General features: G+C 37.6%; 1 protein-coding gene across 1 annotated transcript; it reads left to right on the top strand.

Moving 5' to 3' along the window:
- On the top strand, nucleotides 1-21,300 carry keap1a (kelch-like ECH-associated protein 1a). The gene is made up of 13 exons (XM_089004278.1): nucleotides 1-303; nucleotides 3,493-3,577; nucleotides 5,529-5,974; nucleotides 7,441-7,640; nucleotides 8,909-9,065; nucleotides 11,045-11,137; nucleotides 12,440-12,586; nucleotides 12,726-12,832; nucleotides 14,084-14,213; nucleotides 14,288-14,484; nucleotides 15,207-15,412; nucleotides 15,515-15,691; nucleotides 16,944-21,300. Exons 3-13 carry the CDS (start codon nucleotides 5,762-5,764, stop codon nucleotides 17,144-17,146), a joined length of 1,830 nt encoding a protein of 609 aa, XP_088860404.1. The 5' UTR covers nucleotides 1-303; nucleotides 3,493-3,577; nucleotides 5,529-5,761; the 3' UTR covers nucleotides 17,147-21,300.
- Nucleotides 21,301-26,208: the final 4,908 nt, after the last annotated feature.

Raw genomic sequence — 26,208 nt, 5'->3', positions numbered from 1 at the left:
ATGTCATCGTGGACGTGCGCGCTCGTGTACGTCCGCAGGCGTTGCGTGCGCGTCCGCGTGATATTTGCACAGTCATGGCGCTGGAATCTCTTCCCTCTCTTATGGTGACAACTACTCCAGTGTTGAATCGCTTCTTCCTCTAAAATTGGACCACCTCCGCACTCCCACGAGACATTTTCAACTCATCTCTATTCATCTGTGTTGTAAACACACTTTGGAACTCCTGAAAAGACATTTACACCCGCTTTAAAACGACACTTTTTCGGACTTTTTCGCTGATGTTCGAGAGGGAGGTTGACCGAGGTGGGTGAAGTTTTACTTTTCTGTTAATACATATTTAAAATATACGTGTGTGACTCTTAACTACCGTATTTGTATCTTTATGTCTGTGTGTGTGTGTCCTTTTCCAAGTTTCGCGTTAATCGGTGACGTCACGCACGGCTGCTAACACCGCTCGCTTTGATAACGATTATTAAAAGTGGTATTAAACGCACTTTATTAAAGCAAAATAGCGTCCCCAATCGTCTTACCTCGCGCACAGGTGTGATTCTTTGGTCGATAACCCCTAAAAAATGACTATGAATACCACGAAACGACATCGAATTATGTTCGTCAAAAAAATGTTTCCGTCAGGGCTTCCGTAGTTTTTGTTTAGAAGTAATACAGTTTGTGAGTATTGTACAGTGACGTCACAAACGCGCAGTAAAAAATGCAATACAACTTAATTTATATCGCGCTTTAACAACAGCTGAAGCTGCAACAAAGTGCTTAACATGGACAGCTATCATATACATGAATAAATCAGTCACAATGATAGTAGAAATTTAAAGGTGTCTTACCATCTTCATTAATGGTGACAGGAATATTGTGGAAAGTTCGGAGTTTGAAACAGGACCTGCAACTCCACTGAACTTAGTGACTGAAAATGTTCCCAAATCACAATTTTTGGTGGTCGACTGAAAGTCTTATATCATCAAATGAACATGACTCAATTTTGTTGTTGATGCAAAAAAAAATTAAAATAAAAACACAACCAAAAATGCTTCATTGAGCCATCAAATCGTTCGCTTCTGCTCGTCCTCTTGCAATTCATAGTATGGGTGATAAGAAACTGAAAGTTCCTTAAATGTGTCGTTATAGGCACACAAAAATAGCAGATAGCTGATAGATAGCCAGCCAGATAGGTAATAGATAGCGAATAGATAGCCAGCTAGATAGCTAACCATCCAGCTAGCTAGCTAATAGATAAGATAGCTAGCGAATAAAATACAATACATATTGATTTATAATCCGCTTTAACAACAGCTGAAGCTGTAACAACGGACAGCTATCATATACAGGAAATAAAGCAGTCACAAAGATAGTAGAAAGCACCAGGGAGTGAAACCAAGATCAAGTTGGACAAACCAAGATAATAAATAATAATAAAATAGCATATTAATAATATATATTAATAATAATAAAAAAAGCAATTTGTTACGTTCTCGTCTTTTATCTGTTTCTACAGTCTCTATATATGAATGTAAATTAATGAAATCAGTTCAATGAATTCAAAAGGGGGAATTTCAATCATTAGAATAATAATAGTGTTCAATCATGAAGGATAACAAAAATGGATTGCGGCAAATCATGTTAATGTATCATACATACACGGTTGCGTAGATAAAAAAAATCAACTTTTCAAGACTGATTTTGGGGAGGGGTCATATTTTACATGGGTGCGTAATATACACGGGATTTTCCAGTTTAGTGAATAGGCTCGGGTCTCGTTAGTGGCGTTTGATGAATGAGCAGCTTTTAATTGCAGTGTAGCAATGACAAAGCAGAAAAGAGTGTTGTTACATAATACTGCAACACACACATGCTCATTTTGGCCGAGCCTTTTTTTTTTCGCATGATGGAGGACAAAGTTCAAGCAAGTCATTTGTGTGCACTTTGCATTAAAAAAAAAAAAACAACTATCAATGATTAAGCGTCTTTTCAAGCAGTCGTATGAAACCTTCATATTGACTCCAAAGATGATTGACTGATAGCCCAACGTCGACTTCTTAGTGTGACTCATTTATCGATTTCTCATTCCGAAACTGAAATTGGAATGTTTCTGTTGATGAATCACATATCTTGTCGTTTCTACATCCTGGTCACGATTGCTCTAAAAAAAAAGTCTCCACACCTTTTTTGCGATATTGCCAAATGACACCAAGATTCATATTTTCAAAGCAAAGTACAGACGCTCCACAATTTAACTTACAAATAACGGTACATACTGTACGAACATTTACAGTATGTCGAAAAATGTTCAAACAGAATTTGCTGTAAGTTTGATCTTGCATTGCCCGCCTTTTTCCGGCGGAGCTCGCTTGCGATTGGCTCGATGTCTACGCGACGGGCACCAAAGCTGACCAATGCTATGCTACAGTGCGCCTATGCTAAGTGTTGCCAACAAGTTTTGGGACCCCTATCCGCCGAGCTCACTTACGATTGGCTGCGAGAATTTGGGCGGGAAGGAAATCCCTCTTTTGAAGCACTGGATGCTCCAGGAGGACATGATGCATGACAAAAAATAATGGCTGCTGACACGTCATTCGGTAATGACGTACCAGCAGCTTCAGTAATTGCTTCGGATATATGTCGTTGTACTACACTAGCTGTGAATTTATTTACCGACTGTTAGAGCGTCTGTGTTTTATACAGTGTTTGAAACTTACATTCCATACAAAATATAGCACGGAAACAACTTATGAACAAATTCACCTTATGAACTAACGCTCAGAATGTATCTCGTTTGTAAGTTGGGGAGCATCAGTATATCCCATCCAAGTCAGCTGAATGTACCGCTATACCAGGGGTACAAATTATTGACTCTTTTGATGATTGCATCTGACTATCCGATAAAACTAAATACTAATTTTTTTTATTATTTTCGCAGTTCATTTCCTGTTTGGGCTGCAGTTGACTGAAAGCGCAATTTTGATTGGATGATACTGACCTAGGTGGTCGTTCATGTTGAAACCGATAAACACCCCTTTTAAAGGACAACCGACGTCACTTTTTTGTTTGCTGCGAATTAGGCATTTTCAGAAAGTCCCGCCCCCAGTTCGTGACGTCACACCAAGACGTCTTGCATTGCTGGAGAATCAAAACAATGGCTTCAGATTCGGAGAATATGCTTTCTTGTTACACATCCAGTTATGAATATGATTCAAATAGTTCTGAAGAGGAAAGCATACATGTTTGCAATCGATTAAAGAATTTATTCCGTGCCATTTTGAGGCAACATTGGGGGGAAATGTCTCACCCAAAAAGAGGCAGAAAAGGCCACCGAGCTCCTGTGAGGAATGAATAAGCCCGTTTCCACAGGCTGATAAATTCCTTACATGGAGCTTGGACCCCCTCTTCTGGCTCTTTCTGGTGCAACACGAGGTTTTCAGACCAAACAAGCATTGACGTGATGGAAGGACTGCTACAATGTGTCCTTTTTTTTCCGGTCAGGGGCGTTCCTTCACTGACGTCACGTACGGACTCGTCACCAACTCAAAAACAAGACTTCCGGAATATTCAGCACGAGTCTTAAAAGGTAAAACGTAGCTATATGCGGTGGAATCTTTGTAAAATACGCTCAGTAGAAGTCATTTGAAGCCATTTTACAAATTATGGACACAACTTGTCCGGAGGTGTCGGTTGTCCTTTAACGACTGCGGTTTTTCCTGTAAAATTTTTTTTTTCCTGCCAGTGTGGAAAAGTCAGGCAACATAACCCGAGCGTTCGCTGGGAGAAGGGGTGGGGGGTCATATGATGGCGCGTTCAAGAGGCTGAGGGAACCGTAGGCTGAAAAGATTTTTCATTGCTCAACAACGCGCCCGTTTGCAAAGGTTTTTTGCAGAAGCTGGCGGTTCTAATCACGAGTTTGAAGAATTCAACATGTGGAAAAATTTTTTTTTTCTTCTTTTTTTTTCTCCCTTGAAATGTTCCCCTTGAAAGCTCCATTCGGTTGTAGTCGGTGACAGCCTGTAGCAGATTTGTTTTTAATTGATAGGACTTTTACAAAGTTTTATCTTGGCAAAATAACGATTTTGTGCTTTATTCAAAGTAATAATAATAATAATACATTTCATTTTAAGCGCCTTTCAAAGCTCTCAAGGACACTTTACAGTCACAGACAAGCATAGGTACTATAATAAATAACATACAATCACAAATACAATACAATAAATAAAATACAATTATAAATAGAAACAAAAGAAAGCTACACAGAAAATGCGATTTTACATAGTTGGATTTTGAGATGGGACTTGAATGTGGGAAGAGAATCGATGCTATGAATATTGGGAGGAAGCTGAAAGCTCTGTCCCCCATCATGCTGATACGGGCAAGGGGGGGGGGGGGCACACAGAGGTGGAGGGATGAAGAGGATGTGAGGGAACGAGAGGGAATAGAAATTTGAAGAAAGTCAGATAGGAATATTTATGTTACTTCCGCGTTGAGTAAACGCTGGCGCATGTGGCTGCCGCTGCTCACCTGCAGAAAAAATAACCTGTGACTCCTTGAGAGTTTTGAAAGGCGCTTATCAATGAAATGCATTATTATTTTATTTTATTTGATTATTATTATTGTTACTATTATTACTAATATTTTTTAGTATTACTATTATATTTTTATTATTATTATTATTATTATTATTATTGGATTGGATTGGATATGCCTTTATTCGTTTCACAGTGGAGAAATTTACATTTCATTACATATATATATATACATATATACATATATATTATTAATTTACATTATTATTATTATTATTATTATTATTATTATTATTATTGGATTGGATATGCCTTTATTCGTTTCACAGTGGAGAAATTTACATTTCATTACATATATATATATACATATATATTATTAATTTACATTATTATTATTATTATTATTATTATTATTGGATTGGATTGGATATGCCTTTATTCGTTTCACAGTGGAGAAATTTACATTTCATTACATATATATACATATATATTATTAATTTACATTATTATTATTATTATTATTATTGGATTGGATTGGATATGCCTTTATTCGTTTCACAGTGGAGAAATTTACATTTCATTACATATATATACATATATATTATTAATTTACATTATTATTATTATTATTATTATTATTATTATTATTGGATTGGATTGGATATGCCTTTATTCGTTTCACAGTGGAGAAATTTACATTTCATTACATATATATACATATATATTGTTAATTTACATTATTATTATTATTATTATTATTATTATCTCTTTGAAACGTCAAGGGAGAAATGAATACATTCCATTTGCTTTGCTCAGGATGCGTCAGACTTTGGTGTCGCCGTTACGTCAGAATGACTTTTATTATTTTTAACCTTCAAACTGTCAAACAGGTTTGAGCGATTGTTAGCAGATTATTTGATGGCAATTGGAAAATAAGATCCGCACGTCGAAACGCTCGCCATCGCGTCGCCCGAACGCTCTCTCAATGACCCTTTTGGATTGCAGGATCGACACGCCACACGGAGGATTTCAAATCTGGGGCCGACAAACGCGTCCGGTTGGACCGTCTTGGGATTGAGCGGCGGATCGGGATTTCCCATTCTGTCGGCCATGTCGGGGCGAAAAGGAGTCGCCGCTGTCGACCTGCCGTCATTGGATTTTAACGACAACAGCCTGGATGGGATGCAGCGTTGGGATATGAATTAAAAGACCCAAAGACATATGGGCTACATTTCGTGATGCATTGCCCGTTGAGGAAGAAGCCGCCGGCGCGATGCTCGGACTTCTCGGCCATCGCCGTGCCCTCCATGCAGGGTTCGGGGTACCTGGACTACACGGTGGAGAGTCACGCCTCCAAGTCACTCAAGGTCATGGACGAGTTCAGGAGGCAGGAGATGCTCTGCGACTTGGTGTTGCGCGTCACTAACAAGGACAAGACCGTAGACTTCAAGGTGAGCCAAGGGAATACGGTAACTCACTCGGAATTCACTTTCAAATGGCATACTGCGATACCTGGGTTTACGAACCCCTCGGTTTACGAACTTTTCGGTTTACGAATGTTAAATTTCGGAAAAATTTACCTTGGCATACAAACTTTTTTCGGGATACGCGCGGAGCTTCCTCAATGAGTGATGTGTCGTTCGCGAACGATCCCGTTCTTCTAACAACAAAATGGTAGCCGACTGTTTCTGTCCTCTATTGCCCGCCCCCAGTCTCTGGTTAAAGCCACGTGATTGGTCAAGAACGCAGCAGTGAGGGGAGGTGGTTTAAACATTAAAAAGACAGGCAGACGACAGTGAGAGTTAGAACTTTGATAGTTCAAAGGCAGAGTGTAGACTGCAAGGTTAAAATATCCCATCAATCAGGCTCCAACAACAACAACCCGCACAAGCCATCTGTACACTTGATGGAAAAAGCTATCAACCCAGCTAAACAGAACACAATTGATGAGGAACTAGGTAAGATTATGGCAGAGAAAGCACCTACAAGGATCATTCCTCAAGATGGTGAAGGCTACGTTCTTCATCAAGTGTTTAATGCTGATGAAAGCGGCCACTCCATTTCATCAAGCCATCAACGACCATCACAAAGGTCAATAAAACCACTTTATTATACAGTACAGTTTATTTCTTTAATTATAATCCCATAGCGCATTTATTATACATAAAATATGGAATATTTTGTGTAGTTTTAAGCCTTAGAAAATTTGAAAGTCGAAAATGATATTTTATGGGGACCTGGGAACGGATTATTCTCATTTTAATGGTTTCCGATTGGACATTATTTTTTGGGATACACACTTTTCGCCTTAAACACTGTCTGGGACCCAATTAAGTTCGTAAGCCAAGGTATCACTGTATTTCTTCTTTTAATTTTTCCAAGTTTTTGGCAACCTCGTAGGGACTTTACACACACACACCCACACACACATTTTTGCTACTTGGTGGGGACGAGGTGTGCAAAAGATTTGACTCGTGGGAACCCAATTTCAAACATGGAAAAAAAATGTTTTTATTAAACTTAAATTTGATTTTAGGACACAAATTATTTTTTGAACCTGTACTCACTCAGAAATGACTTTCAAATGGCATATTTCTTGCTCTTAGATATATATCAGCTAGCTTTCTATCTATTTGAGTTATTTCAGGGTTGAGTGAATAATAATAATAATAATAATAATAATAATAATAATAATAATAATAATAATAATAAAAATTTCATTTAAAAGCGCCTTTCAAAATTTTCAAGGACACTTAACAGTCACAGGATACGTTTCTCTGTGGGTGAGCAGCGGCAGCCATTATTGGACATTTCTGTTTCTGTCATCATACAACACAATATTTCTTAAGCATTAAAAACAATATTATTAATTTCAAGTATTTATTTTTCCTCCCGTTTTTTTCCCTGCACACGTCAGGTGCACAAGCTGGTGCTAGCCTCCTGCAGCCCTTATTTCCGAGCCATGTTCACCAGCAGTTTCAAGGAGTGTCACGCCTCCGAAGTCACCCTGCGCGACGTCTGTCCCCAAGTGCTCGGGAGGCTCATTGACTTCGCTTACACGTCGCACATCGTCGTGGGCGAGAACTGTGTGCTGCGCGTACTCTTGGCTGCCATGAGGTAACAATAAATACAAAAAGAAATGGTGGAATAGGTAGATAGCTAGCTGGGTAGGTAGATAGATCGCTAGCTAGGTAGGTAGGTAGGTAAATAGCTAGGTAGGAGGGTAGGTAGATAGCTAGGTAGGTAGATAGGTAGGAAGGTAGGTTGATAGCTAGGTAGGTAGGTAGATAGCTAGGTAGGTAGGTTGATAGCTAGGTAGGTAGGTAACTAGGTAGGTAAATAAATAGCTAGGTAGGTAGGTCAATAGCTAGGTAGGTGGGTAGGTAGATAGCTAGGTAGGTAGGTAGATAGCTAGGTAGGTCGGTAGGTAGATAGCTAGGAAGGTAGGTTGATAGCTAGGTAGGTAGGTCGATAGCTTGCTAGGTAGGTAGGTCGATAGCTTGCTAGGTAGGTAGGTAGATAGCTAGGTAGGTAGGTCGATAGCTTGCTAGGTAGGTAGACAGCTCGGAAGGTAGGTCGATAACTAGCTAAGTAGGTCGATAGCTAGGTAGGTAGATAGCTAGCTAGGTAGGTAGGTCAATAGCTCGGTAGGTATGTAGGTGGGTAGATAGCTAGCTAGGTAGGAAGGTCGATAGGAAGGTTGGTAAATAGCTAGCTAGGTACGTACCTAGCTAGCTAGGTCGGTAGCTAGCTAGGTCGGTAGCTAGCTAAGTAGGTAGATGGCTAGGTAGGTAGCTAGCTAGCTAGTTAGTTAGGTAGATTGCTAGCTAGGTATGTAGGTCGATGGCTCGCTAGGTAGATACCTCGCTAGTTAGGTAGGTAGATAGCTAGGTATGTAAATAGATAGGTAGATGAATCAATAAATAAATGAATACACTAATAGATAAATACACAAATAAACGAGTGAATGAATAAATCGATGAATGAATAAATCGATGAATAGATAAAACAAATGAATACATACATAAATAAACATTTTGAATTTTCAAAAACTTAAAGCCCTTTAAAAATCAGAATCAGAGGAATGAGATTATTGATCCGAATAGAAGGTTTATCGGATTATATAGAGCGCAGTCGACTTTTAATAACACTGTTCGGTCCACGTTATCATATCAAAAATACAGCTATCTGGAAATGCACTGTATCATTTAAGTAGTCGTGTACACTATAATGTTCATTTACAGTCATGTATTCTTATATTTTTTTTTTTTTTGTTTAGTTGAAATAATGACTTCAACTTCCGACATCTCTCATCATGTTTTTGACGTTATTTGGTAAAAAAAAAAAAAAAAAAACAATCCTGAACGCTTAATTGCTCACGTCAGGTTCCAGATGGAGGACGTGGCCAAAGCTTGCTGCGACTTCCTCACCAAGCATCTGGAGTCGTCCAACGTCATCGGCATCACCCGTTTTGCCGAGGAGCTCGGATGCGTCGACTTGTACCAGTGCGGCCGCGAGTACATCAACACGCACTTCAGCGAGGTGACGTCCACGCGCCGCAGACGTTAAAATGTCAACACGTTAATTTACATTACATTGTGCTTAGGCATTTTTTTTAACTGCGAAAATATACACGAAAAAAACAATTATTCGATTTTGGGACATGTATTATTATTATTATTATTATTATTATTATCAAATGTCAAGAATACACAGCAAATAATGTTTTTTTAAATATTTACTTTTTTAATTTTATATTTATAGAGCAAGCGACATTATTATTATTATTATTATTATTATTATTATCAAATGTCAAGAATACACAGCAAATATGTTTTTCTAAATATTTACTTTTTTAATTTTATATTTATAGAGCAAGCGACATTATTATGATGATGATGATTATTATTATTATTATTATTATTATCAAATGTCAAGAATACACAGCAAATAATGTTTTTCTAAATATTTACTTTTTTAATTTTATATTTATAGAGCAAGCGACATTATGATTCATTTATTATTATTATTATTATTATCAAATGTCAAGAATACACAGCAAATAATGTTTTTCTAAATATTTACTTTTTTAATTTTATATTTATAGAGCAAGTGACATTATTATTATTATTATTATTATTATCAAATGTCAAGAATACACAGCAAATAATGTTTTTTTTTAATATTTACTTTTTTAATTTTATATTTATAGAGCAAGCGACATTATTATGATTATTATGATGATGATTATTATTATTATTATTATTATTATTATTATCAAATGTCAAGAATACACAGCAAATATGGTTTTCTAAATATTTACTTTTTTAATTTTATATTTATAGAGCAAGCGACATTATTATGATTATTATTATTATTATTATTATTATTATTATTATCAAATGTCAAGAATACACAGCAAATAATGTTTTTTTTAATATTTACTTTTTTAATTTTATATTTATAGAGCAAGCGACATTATTATGATTATTATTATTATTATTATTATTATCAAATGTCAAGAATACACAGCAAATAATGTTTTTCTAAATATTTACTTTTTTAATTTTATATTTATAGAGCAAGCGACATTATTATTATTATTTTTATTATTATTATTATTATTATTATTATTATTATTATTATTATTATTATTATTATTATCAAATGTCAAGAATACACAGCAAATAATGTTTTTCTAAATATTTACTTTTTTAATTTTATATTTATAGAGCAAGCGACATTATGATGATTATTATTATTATTATCAAATGTCAAGAATACACAGCAAAAAATATGTTTTTCTAAATATTTACTTTTTTAATTTTATATTTATAGAGCAAGCGACATTATTATGATTATTATTATTATTATTATTATTATCAAATGTCAAGAATACACAGCAAATAATGTTTTTTTAAATATTTACTTTTTTAATTTTATATTTATAGAGCAAGCGACATTATGATGATTATTATTATTATTATTATTATTATTATTAGTATTATTATTATCAAATGTCAAGAATACACAGCAAAAAATATGTTTTTCTAAATATTTACTTTTTTAATTTTATATTTATAGAGCAAGCGACATTATGATGATGATGATTATTATTATTATTATTATTATTATTATTATTATTATAACTTAGGATTTTTTTTTCTTCTGATGAAAGAATAGAGTAAGGTTTCTTATGCTGAATTATTATTATTATTATTTTTTTTTTGTCCTAAAACTCAATATTCTGTGGGTTCTGCAATTTGAGTGAAAATGACAAAAACCCTGGCACTGGAGTGGACACATTTGTCTGGCAGTGAATGAGTTAAGAAGCAATATTGGCCAATTAAATCGGCTGCCCGATTACTCGATGAGGCGCAGTTCGTGAATGTAATCAATGCAATTAACTTGGAAGAAAGGGATAAAATCAATTAATCACCTGACGCTGCATTTGTGTGTCTTTTGATATTCAACCCAAATCTTTATTTTATTGTAATTTATTTTTTGGTGTTGACATCCAGGTGACGAAAGAAGACGAATTCTTCAGTCTGTCTCACTGCCAGTTGCTGGAACTTATAAGTCAGGACAGCATCAAAGTGCTGTGTGAATCCGAGGTATGTGTTTTTTTACTCAATCACGCGTACTCGAAGGTCCTCCCTTACTTATCTTTGGCGTGAAAATAACTTGAAAGGGAGCCAGAATGGAAAGCTTTTAACGACAACCGGATCGACTGGAATCTGATTACATCAATTAACTCAAATTTAAAAACAGATTCTTATCTTACAGGCAGAAAATTGGAAGATATGCTGTATTCATAGATTTATATATGTATACATAAATATATATGTGTGTGTGTGGTAGTGTTTTTTATACAAATTTATATATACAGTATGTGTGTGTCGTGTGTGTATCGATGTTCAAGTGTGTGTGTGTGTGTGTGTGTGTGTGTGTGTGTGTGTGTGTCGTGTATGTGTGTGTGTGTGTGTGTGCCGCGTGCGTGTGTGCGTGTACATGTGCGTTTATAGATTTTCTATATGTGTATATATAAATAGTACACACACAACACGAGACTATATATATATATATATATCGGTATATATATATATATATATATGTATATATATATATATATATATATATTTATATATTTTTTTTTATTTTTTTATATATACACACCACACACACATAGATCAGAATCAGAATATCTTTATAAGTATATAGGATACACAAGGAATTTGTTCCGGTAAACACGCTGCACTAGTATCGTTGTCAAAAAAACTGCTAAGTGGCACTATACAGTTCCATTTTGGCTATGTTGAAAGAGTTCAAAGAGTTAATGGCTTGGCTTGGGGGAAGATATATATATATATATACATACACATACACATATATGTGTATATATATATGTGTATGTATATGTGTGTGTGTGTGTGTATATATATATATATATATATATATATATATATATATATATATATATATATATATATATATGTGTGTGTATATATATATATATATATATATATATATATGTATAGTGTCATATATATGTGTTTACATTTCACATGTATATATATATATATATATATATATATATATATATATATATGAAGGAAAAAAAGTGTGTATATATATATATATATATATATATATATATATATATATATATATATATATATATATATATATATATATATATATATATATATATATATATATATGTGTGTGTGTGTGTGTGTGTGTGTGTGTGTGTGTGTGTGTGTGTGTGTGTGTGTGTGTGTGTGTATGTATATCATCCAATCAAAATCAAAAGTGTCAAAAAGCATCATCATCATCATGTTGATTGCCGATAAATATTTCAACCGGTGTTATTCATGACAATATAAATGATAATTTCAAATCCATTTTCATTCCAGGTGTACAAAGCGTGTACAGACTGGGTGCGATGGGACATGGAGAATCGAGCGCAGTACCTCCACGCCCTCCTGAACGCCGTCCACATCTACGCCCTTCCGCCAAAGTTCCTCAAAAATCAACTTTTATCCTGCCCCATCCTCAGCAAGGTACTTTCTATGCGACATATTTTTTGGTTCAAATAAAAATAAGGGACGTAATGCCAGTCACATGCTTTTTGAATATTTCCATTTCTCACGATTAGCTTCCCTGTGTGTTGTGTGTTATTTTTGTGTGTTTTGTGTACAGGCCAACGCTTGTAAGGACTTCCTATCGAAAATCTTCCAGGAAATGACGGTGAGGATGGTTCCTCCGGCGCCAATTCGTGGAACACAACTCATCTACGTGGCCGGCGGGTATTTGTCTCTGTTATTTATTTATTTTCTTTTTTTTGTCCTCTGTGGTATTGCTTAAAATTATGCATTTGCAAATTTTTGTCTTTTGCTTTCAACACTGGAAAAAAAAGAAAAAAAAAAACCCACAAGAATGCGCTGTTGCGGGGTAATTTGGAGAGGGAAAAAAAAAATATGTGCCAAAAAGGGTGTGTGAAAAACAATACAATAAAATAACAATTAAAAAAAACAATAGAATACAATAAACAATACAATAAAATACAACAAAATAGAATGCAATAAAACAGAATAAAACAAAATACAACAAAACACAACAAAATACAAAACAAATGAAATACAACAAAATACAATATAATACAATACAACAAAATACAACAACATAGAACATAGAAATGTAAATTTCTCCACTGCGAGGCTAATAAAGGCAAATCCAATCCTATAGTACAAAATACAACGTAGAACAACGTAAAACGACGTAGAACAACATAGAACAAAAATACAATGTAGAACGACATCAAGCATACAACATAATGTAACAACATACAACAACATCTAATATAATACAACGACATACGACAACATACAAAAAAATACAATACAATAAAATACAATAAAATACAACAATTGTCAGTAAGATTATAATTATGTTGAGATTTCTTTAGCACTTGTCATTTGTTTTTATTTATCATTTTAACTGTGGTTTTATTTATGTGCTTGTTTTGTGATTGTAAAGTGTCCTTGAAAGCTTTGAAATATACAACCCGTATATTTTATTGATGTACCTTGGCTTACGAACTTAATTGGTTCCCAGAAAGTGTGTGTAAGGTGAAAGGTGTGTATTACAAACATTAATTTCCCATAGGAAACCATTAAAATGATAATAATCCGTTCCCAGGCCCCCATAAAACATATTTTGCTACTAAATAAGCCTTTAAACTACACAAAATATACCTTATTTTATGTATAATAAATGTGATCTGGTATTGTAATGAAAGAATAAACTGTACTGTATCATAAATTATTATTTATGATACTATATAATTGTTATTAGTATTATCATTTGTTAACTATTTTCTCTTAGCTATCTGGCTGGCTAGGTAGCTATCGATTAGCTAGCTAGCTGGCTGGCTATCTACCTAGGTATCTGTTGGCTATCGATTGGCTAGCTAGCTACTAGCTTTCTATCTTTTTTATTATGTCTTCAAGATGAAAATACTTTGTTTCCAAAGTGGCTTAGTGTTTGTCTTTGTCTAGCTACAGGGAGCATTCCCTTGCCACCATGGAGGCCTACGACCCCGTCCGCAAAGTCTGGCTGAAACTGGCCGACATGGCGACTCCCAGCAGCGGCCTCGGGGCTTGCACGCTCTTCGGCCTTCTCTACACGGTACGAGCGCAAGCCGCCGCCACCCGCAAGTTGTCCGAAATTGACCCGTCGCGGTTTCTGTTTTGGTCCGACAGGTAGGCGGCAGGAACCTGTCACTGGACAGCATGACGGAGTCGTGCGCGCTCTGCTGCTACAACCCCATGACCAACCAATGGAGCCAGCGAGCGTCACTCAATGTGCCCCGAAACCGGGTCGGGGTCGGCGTGGTGGACGGGTGTATCTACGCCGTGGGGGGCTCGCAGGGATCCACCCTGCACAACACTGTCGAGCGGTGAGTGACCAGTCACTCCAACTCAACTTGCTGCGCGGGTGTTCTTCCCATCTATTTTGAGCGCAATCCCCTTGAAGATACAGTGAGACCTCAACTTACAAACACCTCAACTTACAAACTTTTCGTCTTACAAACGTCAAATTTATGAAAATTAAACCTTATAATAAGCACTATTTTCATAATACACACCAACCACGGCTGGCGGAGTGATCTTCGGCGGAAGCACACCACCGAACAGCACCAGAGGTTAAGTTACCAACAGTTCTTATGGAAGGTGACTCTCCTTCCATAAGCCATCAACGACCATCAAAAAGGTCAATAAAACTTTATTTTACAGCACAGTTTATTTCTTTAATTACGGTCCTCATGTAATGCGCCTCTCCAAACAGCAATTCCCTTTGACCTTCGACCTCCAACGCCATTCCATCAAGCCATAAATGACCATCACAAATGTAAATAAAGTGACTTTATGATACAATGCAGTGTATTTCTTTCATTACAATACAATAGCACATTTATTATACATAGAATAAGGTGTATTGTGTGTAGTTTTAAGGCTTATTTAGTTGAAAAGGAAAGCCGGGAACGGATTATTCACATTTTAATGGTTTCCTATGGGATTTTTTTTTTGAGATACACACTTTTCGCCTTACACACTCTGTCTGGGAACCAATTAAGTTCGTAAGTTGAGGTCTCACTGTACCCGCATTGACTTTTTCCAGGTGGGACCCCGAGACCAATATTTGGTCGTTCGTGTGCCCCATGCAGGTGGCCCGCCTGGGGTCCGGCGTAGCGGCCTGCGGTGGGGCGCTGTACGTCGTTGGCGGTCTGGACGGGCAAAGCCGAACCAACGCGGCCGAGAAATACCAACCGGATACAAACACCTGGCATCAGTTAGCGCCCATGAGCACCGCCCGCAGCGGACTGGGTGAGCGGACGGCACCGATATCGCATCAAAACAGAAATTCAAGATGGACCATCCCGTTGTATATGATTCGACGGTTCATAAAATAGCTCGCGATGATTCCAGGGCTGGTGTGCGTCAACGCTCACCTGTACGCCATCGGCGGCTACGACGGACTCAACCAGCTGGCCACGGTGGAGCGCTACAACGTAGCTCGCAACACGTGGGAGGCCCGGGCGTCCATGCAGTGCTGTCGGAGCACCCACGGCGTGGCCGTGCACCAGGGTTGCATCTTTGTGCTCGGTCAGTGGATTAGATTAGATTAGATTAGATTGGATTGGATTAGCCTTGATTAGTCTCGCGGTGGAGAAATGTAACATTTCACAGCAGCGAGGTGATGAAAGTAAGAGGAAAGGAAAGGAAGAAGTAGAAAAACAAAATACAGGAGCTGTTGTAAAGGCGCTGATGACTCTCACGGCACCATCTTGACGTTAAAAGAACAAAATATAATAATCATAATCATAATCATAATAATACATTTAATTTCAAGCGCCTTTCAAAACACCCAAGGACACTTTACAATAAAAACAAAGCACACAACAATAAAACAATAATAAAATAGCAGATTAATAATAATAATAATAATAATAATATGACAACACAAAAGACATTCAATTTTAAGCACTTTCTGGGCCCTCTTTTTTGTATGAAGCAGTTCTAGATGAAAGAAGATAGGATCAAAGCCTCCTTTTCACCAGTGGATCATATAATGGAGAAATGTGCACGGCTGCTACAAGCTAAATGTTGTAAGCAAACCTGAAGCTATAGCATCCATTGACAAAAAAAAAGAGATTGTCTCACATCTCCTGTCCCACGTAAATCCGCTTCAATTCCAAGCAGCGGCAGTCCTACATCCGCATCGGTCTCTTCCTTCATGAATAGCGTGGACGAAAATGCTGAAAAAAAAAATCCGCATCTTGGAATTGAAGCGGATTGACGTGGGAAAGTAGCATCAGCGAAAAGCACCGATGCGTATGTGGAACTGCCGTGGCTTGGAATCGAAGCGGAGTAGGAATTTCTATTGAATTTTTGGTCCAAACTCGTCAGTGCGGCTTTAGTTTACAAAACGACTTTCAGTGTGTGAATTTAAATATCGAGACGCAAGGGTATCTATTAGCTAGCTAGCTTTCTATCTATTTGAGTTACTTCCGGGTTTGCGTGTGTGGCTGCTCACCCGCAGACAAAATATCCTGTGACTGTAAGGTGTCTTTGAGAGTTTTGAAAGGCGCTTATAAATGAAATTTATTATTATTACTGTATCTATTAGCTATCTTTCTATCTATTTGAGTTACTTCCGAGTTAAGTGAACGCTGGCGCGTGTTGTTGCCGCTGCTCACCCGCAGAAAAAGCGTCCTTGAGAGTTTTGAAAGGCGCTTAGAAATGAAATGTATTATTATTATTATTACTGTATCTATTAGCTAGCTAGCTAGCTAGCTTTCTATCGATTTGAGTTACTTCCGGGTTGAGTGTGTATTCATTTGCTGTCATCCTCCAGGCGGCTTCAACCAGCACGACTTTGTATCCAGCGTGGAACGCTACTGCCCCGAGAGGAACGAATGGACGTACATGAGCGACATGTCGCTAGGGCGTAGCGGCATGGGGGTGGCCGTCACCATGGAGCCGTGTCCGGCCAGCCTGCCCTCGCAGCAGCAGCAGGACGAGGACGACGACGAGGACGAGGACAAGGACGACCACTGATGGATGTTTTTCGTAAGTGGACAAACGTCAAGTGGATTCGTGCAGGTGGACCTTTTTTTTTTTTCTTCGTTTTTTTTTTTTTTTATCGTGAATTCACGACGACAAAGGTGCTACAGCAACTACAGTGGTGTCTTGCGATATGACTTGAATTCATTCCTTGACCACGCTCGTTTCTTAAATCATCTTTTTCAATTGAAATAATCCCCCCCCACACACACACACACACCCCTAAAAGGTCATTTTTTAACTCATTCACTGCCATTCACAAATTTATTCGGCTATTGAAAATATGATGTAAAGTGTCATTCCTGAATTTTTTTAGGGTTTTTGTTTTTTCTTGTTTGGGTGCTGATAAAGCGCTGGCCATGGCCTCTGGCAATGCTTTTTTTTTCCGTTCCACAAGGGGGTAGCATTTACCTTTTTTTTCCATGTTATCGCTTTGTTCCAGTTTCAGCTGTTGTTAAAGCACTATCTAAATCAATATGTATTGTATTATGTACATTGGCCCCCATTTCACGCTCAGATAACTCCATACCCATATAATTTAGGAATTAACTCTTTTTTTTCTGATTAAAGAAGAGAGTCTAAGGTTTCTAACACTGCATTGAATGTTTATGTAGTACTAAAACTCAATATCTATTCGCTATCTAGCATTCTATTAGTTAGCTAGCTAGCTAGCTTTCTATCTTTTTGAGTTATTCCGGGTTGAGTGAACGCTGGCACATGTGGCTGCCACTGCTCACCCACAGAAAAACCTCTCCTGTGAGTGTAAAGTGACCTTGAGAGTTTTAAAAGGCGCTTGTAAATTAAATGTATTATTATTATTTATTATTATTATTATTATTATTATTATTATTATTATTATGCGTTTTCCTGGAATTTGAGTGACAATGACCAAAACCCTGGCACGTGGAGTGGACACATTTTTGCACATCGTCTGGCAGTGAATGAGTTAAAATCAGGGGGAAAAAAATATGATTATCTTAAAATTGATATATGGAATTGTACTTCATCAAGATATACAGTAACCATCAAATCAAATGAAGGGTCGTATGCTTGTTTCCCATTTTGTTAATATTTTGCAAAACAAGGAAGTTTTATTGATGCAGCGATTCATAAGGCAACTTTGTGTGATTTACACATATAAAGTCATCCAATCGAAACATATTTACAAGCTCGTACAGTATTTTAAAACAAAACACGAATAGAAATTTGAAAAAAAAACGATGATCTGACGTTACAGTCTTCCACCGCCATCTAGCGGTGAAGATCTGAAACGCACTCATACCTCAAGTCGCCATGATATGAATTATACCTTTAATTTTTTTTATCATTCCTCTCAAGGAGTTTCAGCCAAAGTGTGTTTATGTTTACTGCCTCATTCCACACCCCTTCGACGTGTTTTTAATACGAAAATAAATGCAATCAAGCCATTTTTATCTCCCCTTACACCAGAGGCGCTGACAAAATTGTTGATACACCCGAACTACCACTAGATGGTGCAATAGCCCCAACAAAGATCATTTTTCTACATCCCTTATTGTTGGTTAATGGTGTGACTGTGTGTGTGTGTTTTAAAGGACAACCGACGTCACTTTTTTGTTTCCTAACTGACATCAGAAAAACGTTTTAAAGCATCTAAAATACCCCAAAAAACGCAGTATGATATTTTCATTCAAATGCAAAACACCAATAAAAATGACTTTAAGTGTCCAAAATCTGCAAAAAATTGAGCTGCGAATTGGGCATTTTCAGAAACTCCCGCCCCCAGTTCGTGACGTCACGCCAATAAGTCTTGCATTGCTAGTGAATCAAAAAAAATGGCTTCAGATTCGGAGAATATGCTTTCTTGTTACACATCCATTTATGAAAATGATTCAAATAGTTCTGAAGAGGAAAGCATACATGTTTGCAATCGATTAAAAGAATGTATTCCGTGCCATTTTGAGGCAACATTGGGGGGGGAAATGGATCACCAAAAAAGAGGCAGAAAATGGCGTCCAAGCTCCTGTGAGAAATTAATCAGCCCGTTTCCACAGGCTGATAAATTCCTTACATGGAGCTTTGTCGCCCTCTTCTGTCTCTTTTTGGTGCAACACGACGTTTTTCAGACCAAACAAGTACAGCAAAATGCATTGATGTGATGGAAGGACTGCTACAATGTGTCCTTTTTTTTCGGTCAGGGGCGTTCCTTCAGTGACGTCACGTACGGACTCGTCACCAACTCAAAAACAAGACTTCCTGAATATTCAACGCAAGTCTTAAAACGTAAAATATAGCTATATGCGGTGGAATCTTATTAAAATACGCTCAGTAGAAGTCATTTGAAGCCATTTTACAAATTATGGACACCGGAAACGTCGGTTGTCCTTTAAAATCTGCCTTACTTTTTCAGTTTGCTGCATCTGGTTGTTTTTTTTAGCCTTTTGTTTGTGTGTGTGGGGGGGTAAGGATCCCAGACAACCACAGCAATGTCACCTTCACGGTGTGGCTCCGTAGCGCTTGGCATCCTTCACAATGAAATAGATTAGCTTTGCAAGGCTGCAAGGTTGATAAGGTCACCACGCGCCAAGGTCACAAACACACATACAGTTAACCCGCCCCCCGCCTCTCCTTGGCCCCCCATTCTTTCCACCATCCCTTCACGCATACTTCCGGGTGACAAAAACATCAATGGCGGCACGAGTAAATAAACTTTACTTGTCCAAATTTGGGCATATTTAACTCATTGAATGCCAGACAATGTGCAAAAATGTGTCCACTCCAGTGCCAGGGTTTTTGTCATTTTCACTCAAATTCCAGGACCCAAAGAATATTGAGTTTTAGGGTTACATAAAAGAGTTAATTCCTAAATTATATGGTCTGGACTTATAAGATCTTGAAATGAGGGCGGCTGTCCAAAATACAATGCCATACATACATATTGCTATGTATTAGCAAATATATAGCTAGCTAGCTTCATAGCTATCTATTAGCTATCTAGCTAACTCTTAGTTATCTATTAGCTAACTAGCTAGCTAACTCCCTATTTGAGTTCCTTACAGGTTGAGTGAACGCTGGCTTGTGTTGCTATCTCTTAGCTATATATTTGCTATCTATTAGCTATCTAGCTAACTTTCTATCTATTTGAGTTACTTCTGGGTTGAGTGAACGTTGGCTCGTGTTGTTATCTGTTAGCTATCTAGCTTGCTATATAGTTGCTATTTATTAGCTATCTAGCTAGATATTAGTTATCTATTAGCTAGCTAGCTGACTTTCTATTTATTTAAGTTACTTCCGGGTTGAGTGAACGCTGGCTCGTGTTGCTATCTATTAGCTATATAGCTAGCTAGCTATATATTTGCTATCTAGCTAGATATTAGTTATCCATTAGCTACCTAGCTAACTTTCTATCTATTTGAGTTACTTCCGGGTTTAGTGAACGCTGGCTCATGTTGCTATCTATTAGCTATATAGATAGCTAGCTATATATTTGCTATCTATTAGCTATCTACCTAGCTATTAGTTATCTATTAGCTAGCTAGCTAACTTTCTATCTATCAGAATCAGAAAATCAGAAAACCTTTATTCGTCCCACACTGGGGAAATTTGCAAATCTAATTGAGTGAACGCGGGCGCATGTGGCTGCCGCTGCTCACCCACAGAAAACCTTATCCTGTGATTGTAAAGTGACCTTGAGAGTTTTGAAAGGCGCTTATAAATTAAATGTATTATTATTATTATTATTATTATTGGTTTATCTAACAACACCTGAAGCTGTAACAAAGCGCTAACACGGACAAAAGGAATATGCTGCCCCCTCGTGGAAGGGAAAATACATTGCCAGAGGTCTGACCAGTGCTTTATCTGAACCCTCGCAAGAAACGCCAAAATTCTCTCAAAACGAAGATGAAGAATATATGCCTTTCTGTATTATTATATGTCTACATGTGTTGCTCCATAATTGGATTGAAATATCCATTGTTTTTAATAGCTCGACAACTGACGATCAAGGCTAAACACTAGCATGTTAGTTAGCGGTTTCCATGAAGTATGCGCATTCACTTGTGTTGAAATACACGACATGACATTTTGTGTTGATTTTGAAAGTAAACTTCCCATTTAATCACCTCGATGACTCATTTTTTGATTCATTAAAATATGACAAAACTGTTGCTTGTTGTCAAATCACTTGGACTGAGTTCACGCAACTGGACGGGTGCTCGCAATCTCAAATTTGCGCTCACAAGACAAAGCAAAAAATATATATTGAATAAAACATGGCCTAATGACAGCTGACATATTGACAAATCCATAAGTCATGTTACTTCTATTTTAGGTGTTTACTAAAAAGAAAAAAACAGTGACTTTAGGGAGTGTTTCCCACCAGGTTAGCATTATGATAGCATGTAGCAGTGATGTGTCGCTTGCGAACGAGACGGTTTTTAGAGCCGGATCTCTTAAGTGAACAAAGAGAGCCGGTTCCTAACAAGGAGCCGGAAATGGGAGCCGACTTTTTTTGTCCTCTATTCCCCGCCTCCGGTCTTTGGTTAAAGCCGCACGCGATTGGTAGATATCCGTGGTAGACGAAGGAGGGGACACATACAGGCATACACAGCAGTGAGAAGGGGGGAGGAGGTGGTTTAGGGTAGACAGGTGGACAAATGTTATCACATTATGCTGTTTTTATTATTCAATTATTATATTTTTTACTAGTTGGTATGATAGCATTATTAATATGAAAAGCAAATTCGTGAAAGCTGATGATCAGACCAGAGTAATGACAGGGAAAGTCAAAGTTAGTGGATGCTCACGGTGCACATATGAATCAAGCCATATAAATAAAAATATTTGATATAGTGTGTTTTTACATGAGTAATTCGTTTTACATGATTTTTGGTAGTTAATTAAACAAAATGCCATTTGGGAGCCAAAAGAGCCGGATCTTTTTAGTGAGCCGAGACAAAAGAACCGGCTCTCAGAAAAGAGCCGGAATTCCCATCACTATTTCCCACTAGGTTAGCATTATGTTAGCACATAGCCTTGCAATACATATTGATTTATATAGCGCTTTAACAACAGCTAAAGCTGAAACATGGACATCTACCATATACAGAAAATAAAGCAGTGACAAAGATAGTAGAAAGCAACAAGGAGTAAAAACAAGTTGTTTCGTTGTGACTTCGAGAACGGGGAAAGACAGACCGACCGCCACCACGGCCGATCGACGACTCTTAGTTCGCGCCTCTGCTCTTCCAGCAAAAGTGCGGGCTGGACCGTTTCAATCTCCCCTTTTACCGATTTGATTCTACTATCGGTTCGCTCGAAAAGTCGAGGGGTGGACAGTCGTCGAATGTTCTTTCACCACATAACACTAGCGTTCTAATGTCACTCAGTTCGAAAATGTTTGTGATTCTATTGTCGATTTGTGTTAAGAAGAGCGAGTAGTTCACGGGAGATGTACGCAAAAGTAGGAAGCGAGGTTCGCGGGTTTCCACCGGTTCCCCCTTGTGTGTAGCAACGAATGGTACATTCCACAATTTATTCCAGGGAAAGACTGACAGTTTTTTGGGTCATGAAGCAGCTGTTGAAGTCAGAGGTTCGCCCTCCCTCCGCCAGAATAAGGAATTAGAACGTAACTCTGTCTACTCCTATGTATATTTGCTGTATTCAAATCATGTTTTTTTTTACAATAGAGTAAAAAAAACTATTTTTCTTATAGTGAGTTTAGAATACATTCACATAGATTTTAACTCATTCACTGCCAGACGATGTTTCAAAAATGTGTCCACTCCAGTGCCAGGGTTTTTGTCATAAAAATAATGTCATAATAAATTCCAGGACCCACAGAATATTGAGTTTTAGGACTACATAAACATTCAATGTAGCGTAAGAAACCTTACACTGTCTTCTTTCATCAAAAAAAAAGTTAATCCCTAAATAATATGGATCTGGAGTTATGTGAGCTTGAAATGAGGGCAGTTGTCCAAAATACAACGCAATACATACATATTGGTTTATGTAGCGCTTGAACAACAGCTGAAGGTGTAACAAAGCGCTAATCGTGGAAGTAAGGGAAATGCTGACCCCTTTTGGAAGGGAAACACATTGCCAGAGGTCTGGCCAGCGTTTTATCAGCACCCAAGCATGAAAAAAACAAAACCCGAACAATTTCGGGAATGGCGCTCTACAATACATCATATTTTCAATGCTCAAATACATTTGTGAATGGCAGTGAATGAGTTAAAATGGCTGTTGAAGTGTGGGCCATAGTGGTTCGAGAGTCCGCTTTGCAGTTGTCAAGTTCTGGGTTCGAATCTTGGATGATCCTACTGGGCAAAAAAAAATAAAGTTTTTACGTGTACTGTATGTGCATTTGCCTATGCTGTCGATTTGTGTGTGTGTGTGTGTGTGTGTGTGTGTGTGTGTGTGTGTGTGTGTGTGTGTGTGTACTTCTATTCCAAAGTGTTTTCATTAGCGTGTATTCAAATGAATGTTTTTGTAATTGAGTGTGCGCTTCCCTTAAGTGTGTTTTCATGGCGCGGGGAGTATTTTCATATTTCTATCAGTTTGTGTTATTTGGAGGCTTTTCATTAGTGCCTATTCAAATTTGTGTTGTTTTTTTTTTTTTGTAATTGCGTAGTGTTTAGGGTATGTGTAGTACGCACGTGGTGTTTCTTTGTGTGTACACGTTTGTATTTGTGTGTGTGTATGTTGTGTCTTATGTCACTTTTAATCACAACAAAGAAAAAGCCCAAGTAGAGTTGTCATTAGCAATTTACATTTGTTAGCTTTGTCATATTGTGCCATTTTTGTACTTCTTACCTGTGGCAAACAGGCTCAGTGCCTCATTCTGTGTGTATATGTGTGTGTGTGTGTGTGTGTGTGTGTGTGTTTGTGTGTGTGTGTGTGTGTGTGTGTGTGTGTGTGTGTGTGTGTGTGTGTGTGTGTGTGTGTGTGTGTGTGTGTGTGTGAGAGAGAGAGAGTTTGTATGGCCAATTTTGTGAGGACCACTCTGCTTTTCTACCATACTTAGTGAGGACATTTGTGTGTGTGAGAGAGAGTTTGTATAGCTATTTTTGTGAGGACCACTCTGCTTTTCTACCATACGTAGTGAGGACATTTTTGAGTGTGTGTGTGTGTGTGTGTGTGAGAGAGAGAGAGTTTGTATAGCTGTTTTTGTGAGGACCCCTATGCGTTTATGCCTTACATAGTGAGGACATTTTTGAGTGTGTGTGTGTGTGAGAAAGTTTGTATGGTCATTTTTGTGAGGACCCCTATGCGTTTATACGATACATAGTGAGGACATTTTTGAGTGTGTGTGTGTGTGTGTGTGTGTGTGTGTGTGTGTGTGTGTGTGTGTGTGTGTGTGTGTGTGTGTGTGTGTGTGTGTGTGTGTGTGTGTGTGTGTGTGTGTGTGTGTGTGTGTGTGTGTGTGTGTGTGTGTGTGTGTGTGTGTGTGTGAGAAAGTTTGTATGGCCATTTTTGTGAGGACCGCTATGCTCTTATACCATACGTAGTGAAGACATTTTTGAGTGTGTGTGTGTGTGAGAGTTTGGATGGCTATTTTTGTGAGGACCACTATGCTTTTATACCATATTTAGTGAGGACATTTTTGTGTGTGTGTGTGTGTGTGTGTGTGTGTGTGTGTGTGTGTGTGTGTTTGTGTGCGTGTGTGTGAGAGAGAGTTTGTATGGCTATTTTTGTGAGGACCACTATGCTCTTATATATACGTAGTGAGGACATTTTTGAGTGTGGCTGTGTATGTGAGAGAGTTTGTATGCTTATTTTTGTGAGGACCACGATGCTTTTATACCATATGTAGTGAGGACATTTTTGACAAGTGAGGACTTTTTACTCAGTCCCCACAAATTTTTCATTGTAAATGTCTCTCGAGGGTCTTTAGATGCATTTTTCAAAGCTGCTCACCCACAGAAAAACCTATCCTGTGACTGTCCCTCATTTTGTGTTTGCATGTGTGTGTGCGTACGTCTGTGAGAACATAAAAATTCTGTGTGTGTGTGTGTGTGTGTGTGTGTGTGTGTGTGTGTGTGTGTGTGTGTGTGTGTGTGTGTGTGTGCTCCCACCGTGTTGCCTCTTAATAGAGATCATGTGTGGAGTCAGCACATGAAAACATGCTAACCCCCAACCACACTCAACCACACACACACACACACACACACACACACACACACACACACACACACACAAAGTGCGCCTCAGTCAGCAAGTTAAGAACTCTTCCTTTGGGAGGTTAACCATCAACGTGTGTGCTTGTGTGTCTGTGTTTGTGCAACGTTGAGGATGGAGAGGGGCGGGGGGGGGGGGGTCACTCACCGTCCTCCGACGCAACCATTCACAAATTCACTCAAATTCACTCAGTCACTCACTTAAAGGACAACCGACATTACTATTTTTGTTTCTTAACTGACATCAGAAAAACGTTTTATAGCATCTAAAATACGCTGGAGAAGGTCTTGTGGCCTTTTCAAATGTGGCGAGGCCAAGCGGTCTGGATCCAATTTGAAGACGGATGTTTGCGTCACAAGCGCGGCAAATCCAAAGAATTTTTTGGGGGTCAAGAATGTTTGAGCGAAACGAAACCCGTCTGACTTCCCAGACCACTTGGCTAAAATGTGTGTGAGGGCAAATTGCCAGGTAAGTCAAGGGCTGTTTTTTTTAACTCTTTTATCATTTTCATATTTTCATTTTTGTATTTAAATTTGTGTTTTAATTCCTCCTTGTTGATTGTTTCCGATTTTAATGTATAAATTGAGTGATTTTATTTTCTCATTCTACTGATTGCTATTTATTTTATTCTGTCATGGTTTATTTTCTATTTTTTTCAAATATTACTTGTCATATTTTTATATCCATTCTTTTTTCACATATTCGTATTTAGTAGTTTTTTCGTATTTATTTTGTAATCCTTTTTACACAAATATTTATTTTATTTTGATTTTTTGATTTTTAATTTTGGATGTTGTCTGCATGCAGTATATAGATATAGATATGTATGTGTGTATATATACATATGTGGTATATATATATATGTGGATATATATATATATATATATATATAT

This window comes from Hippocampus bargibanti, linkage group LG09 (assembly GCF_051943395.1).
Source record: "Hippocampus bargibanti isolate YZ-2025 linkage group LG09, ASM5194339v1, whole genome shotgun sequence".
In the NCBI taxonomy this organism is placed as follows: Eukaryota; Metazoa; Chordata; class Actinopteri; order Syngnathiformes; family Syngnathidae; genus Hippocampus; species Hippocampus bargibanti.
Note: the sequence above shows the minus strand (reverse complement) of the source record. Positions and strands in the feature narration are given on the sequence as shown.

Bases quoted from the DNA above. Each gene is read 5' to 3' on its own strand.
- keap1a (XM_089004278.1), top strand. From the start codon at position 5,762: ATGCATTGCCCGTTGAGGAAGAAGCCGCCGGCGCGATGCTCGGACTTC. The intron at 14,485-15,206 runs GTGAGTGACCAG...GACTTTTTCCAG, and splicing joins CTGCACAACACTGTCGAGCG to GTGGGACCCCGAGACCAATA. The intron at 15,413-15,514 runs GTGAGCGGACGG...CGATGATTCCAG, and splicing joins CACCGCCCGCAGCGGACTGG to GGCTGGTGTGCGTCAACGCT.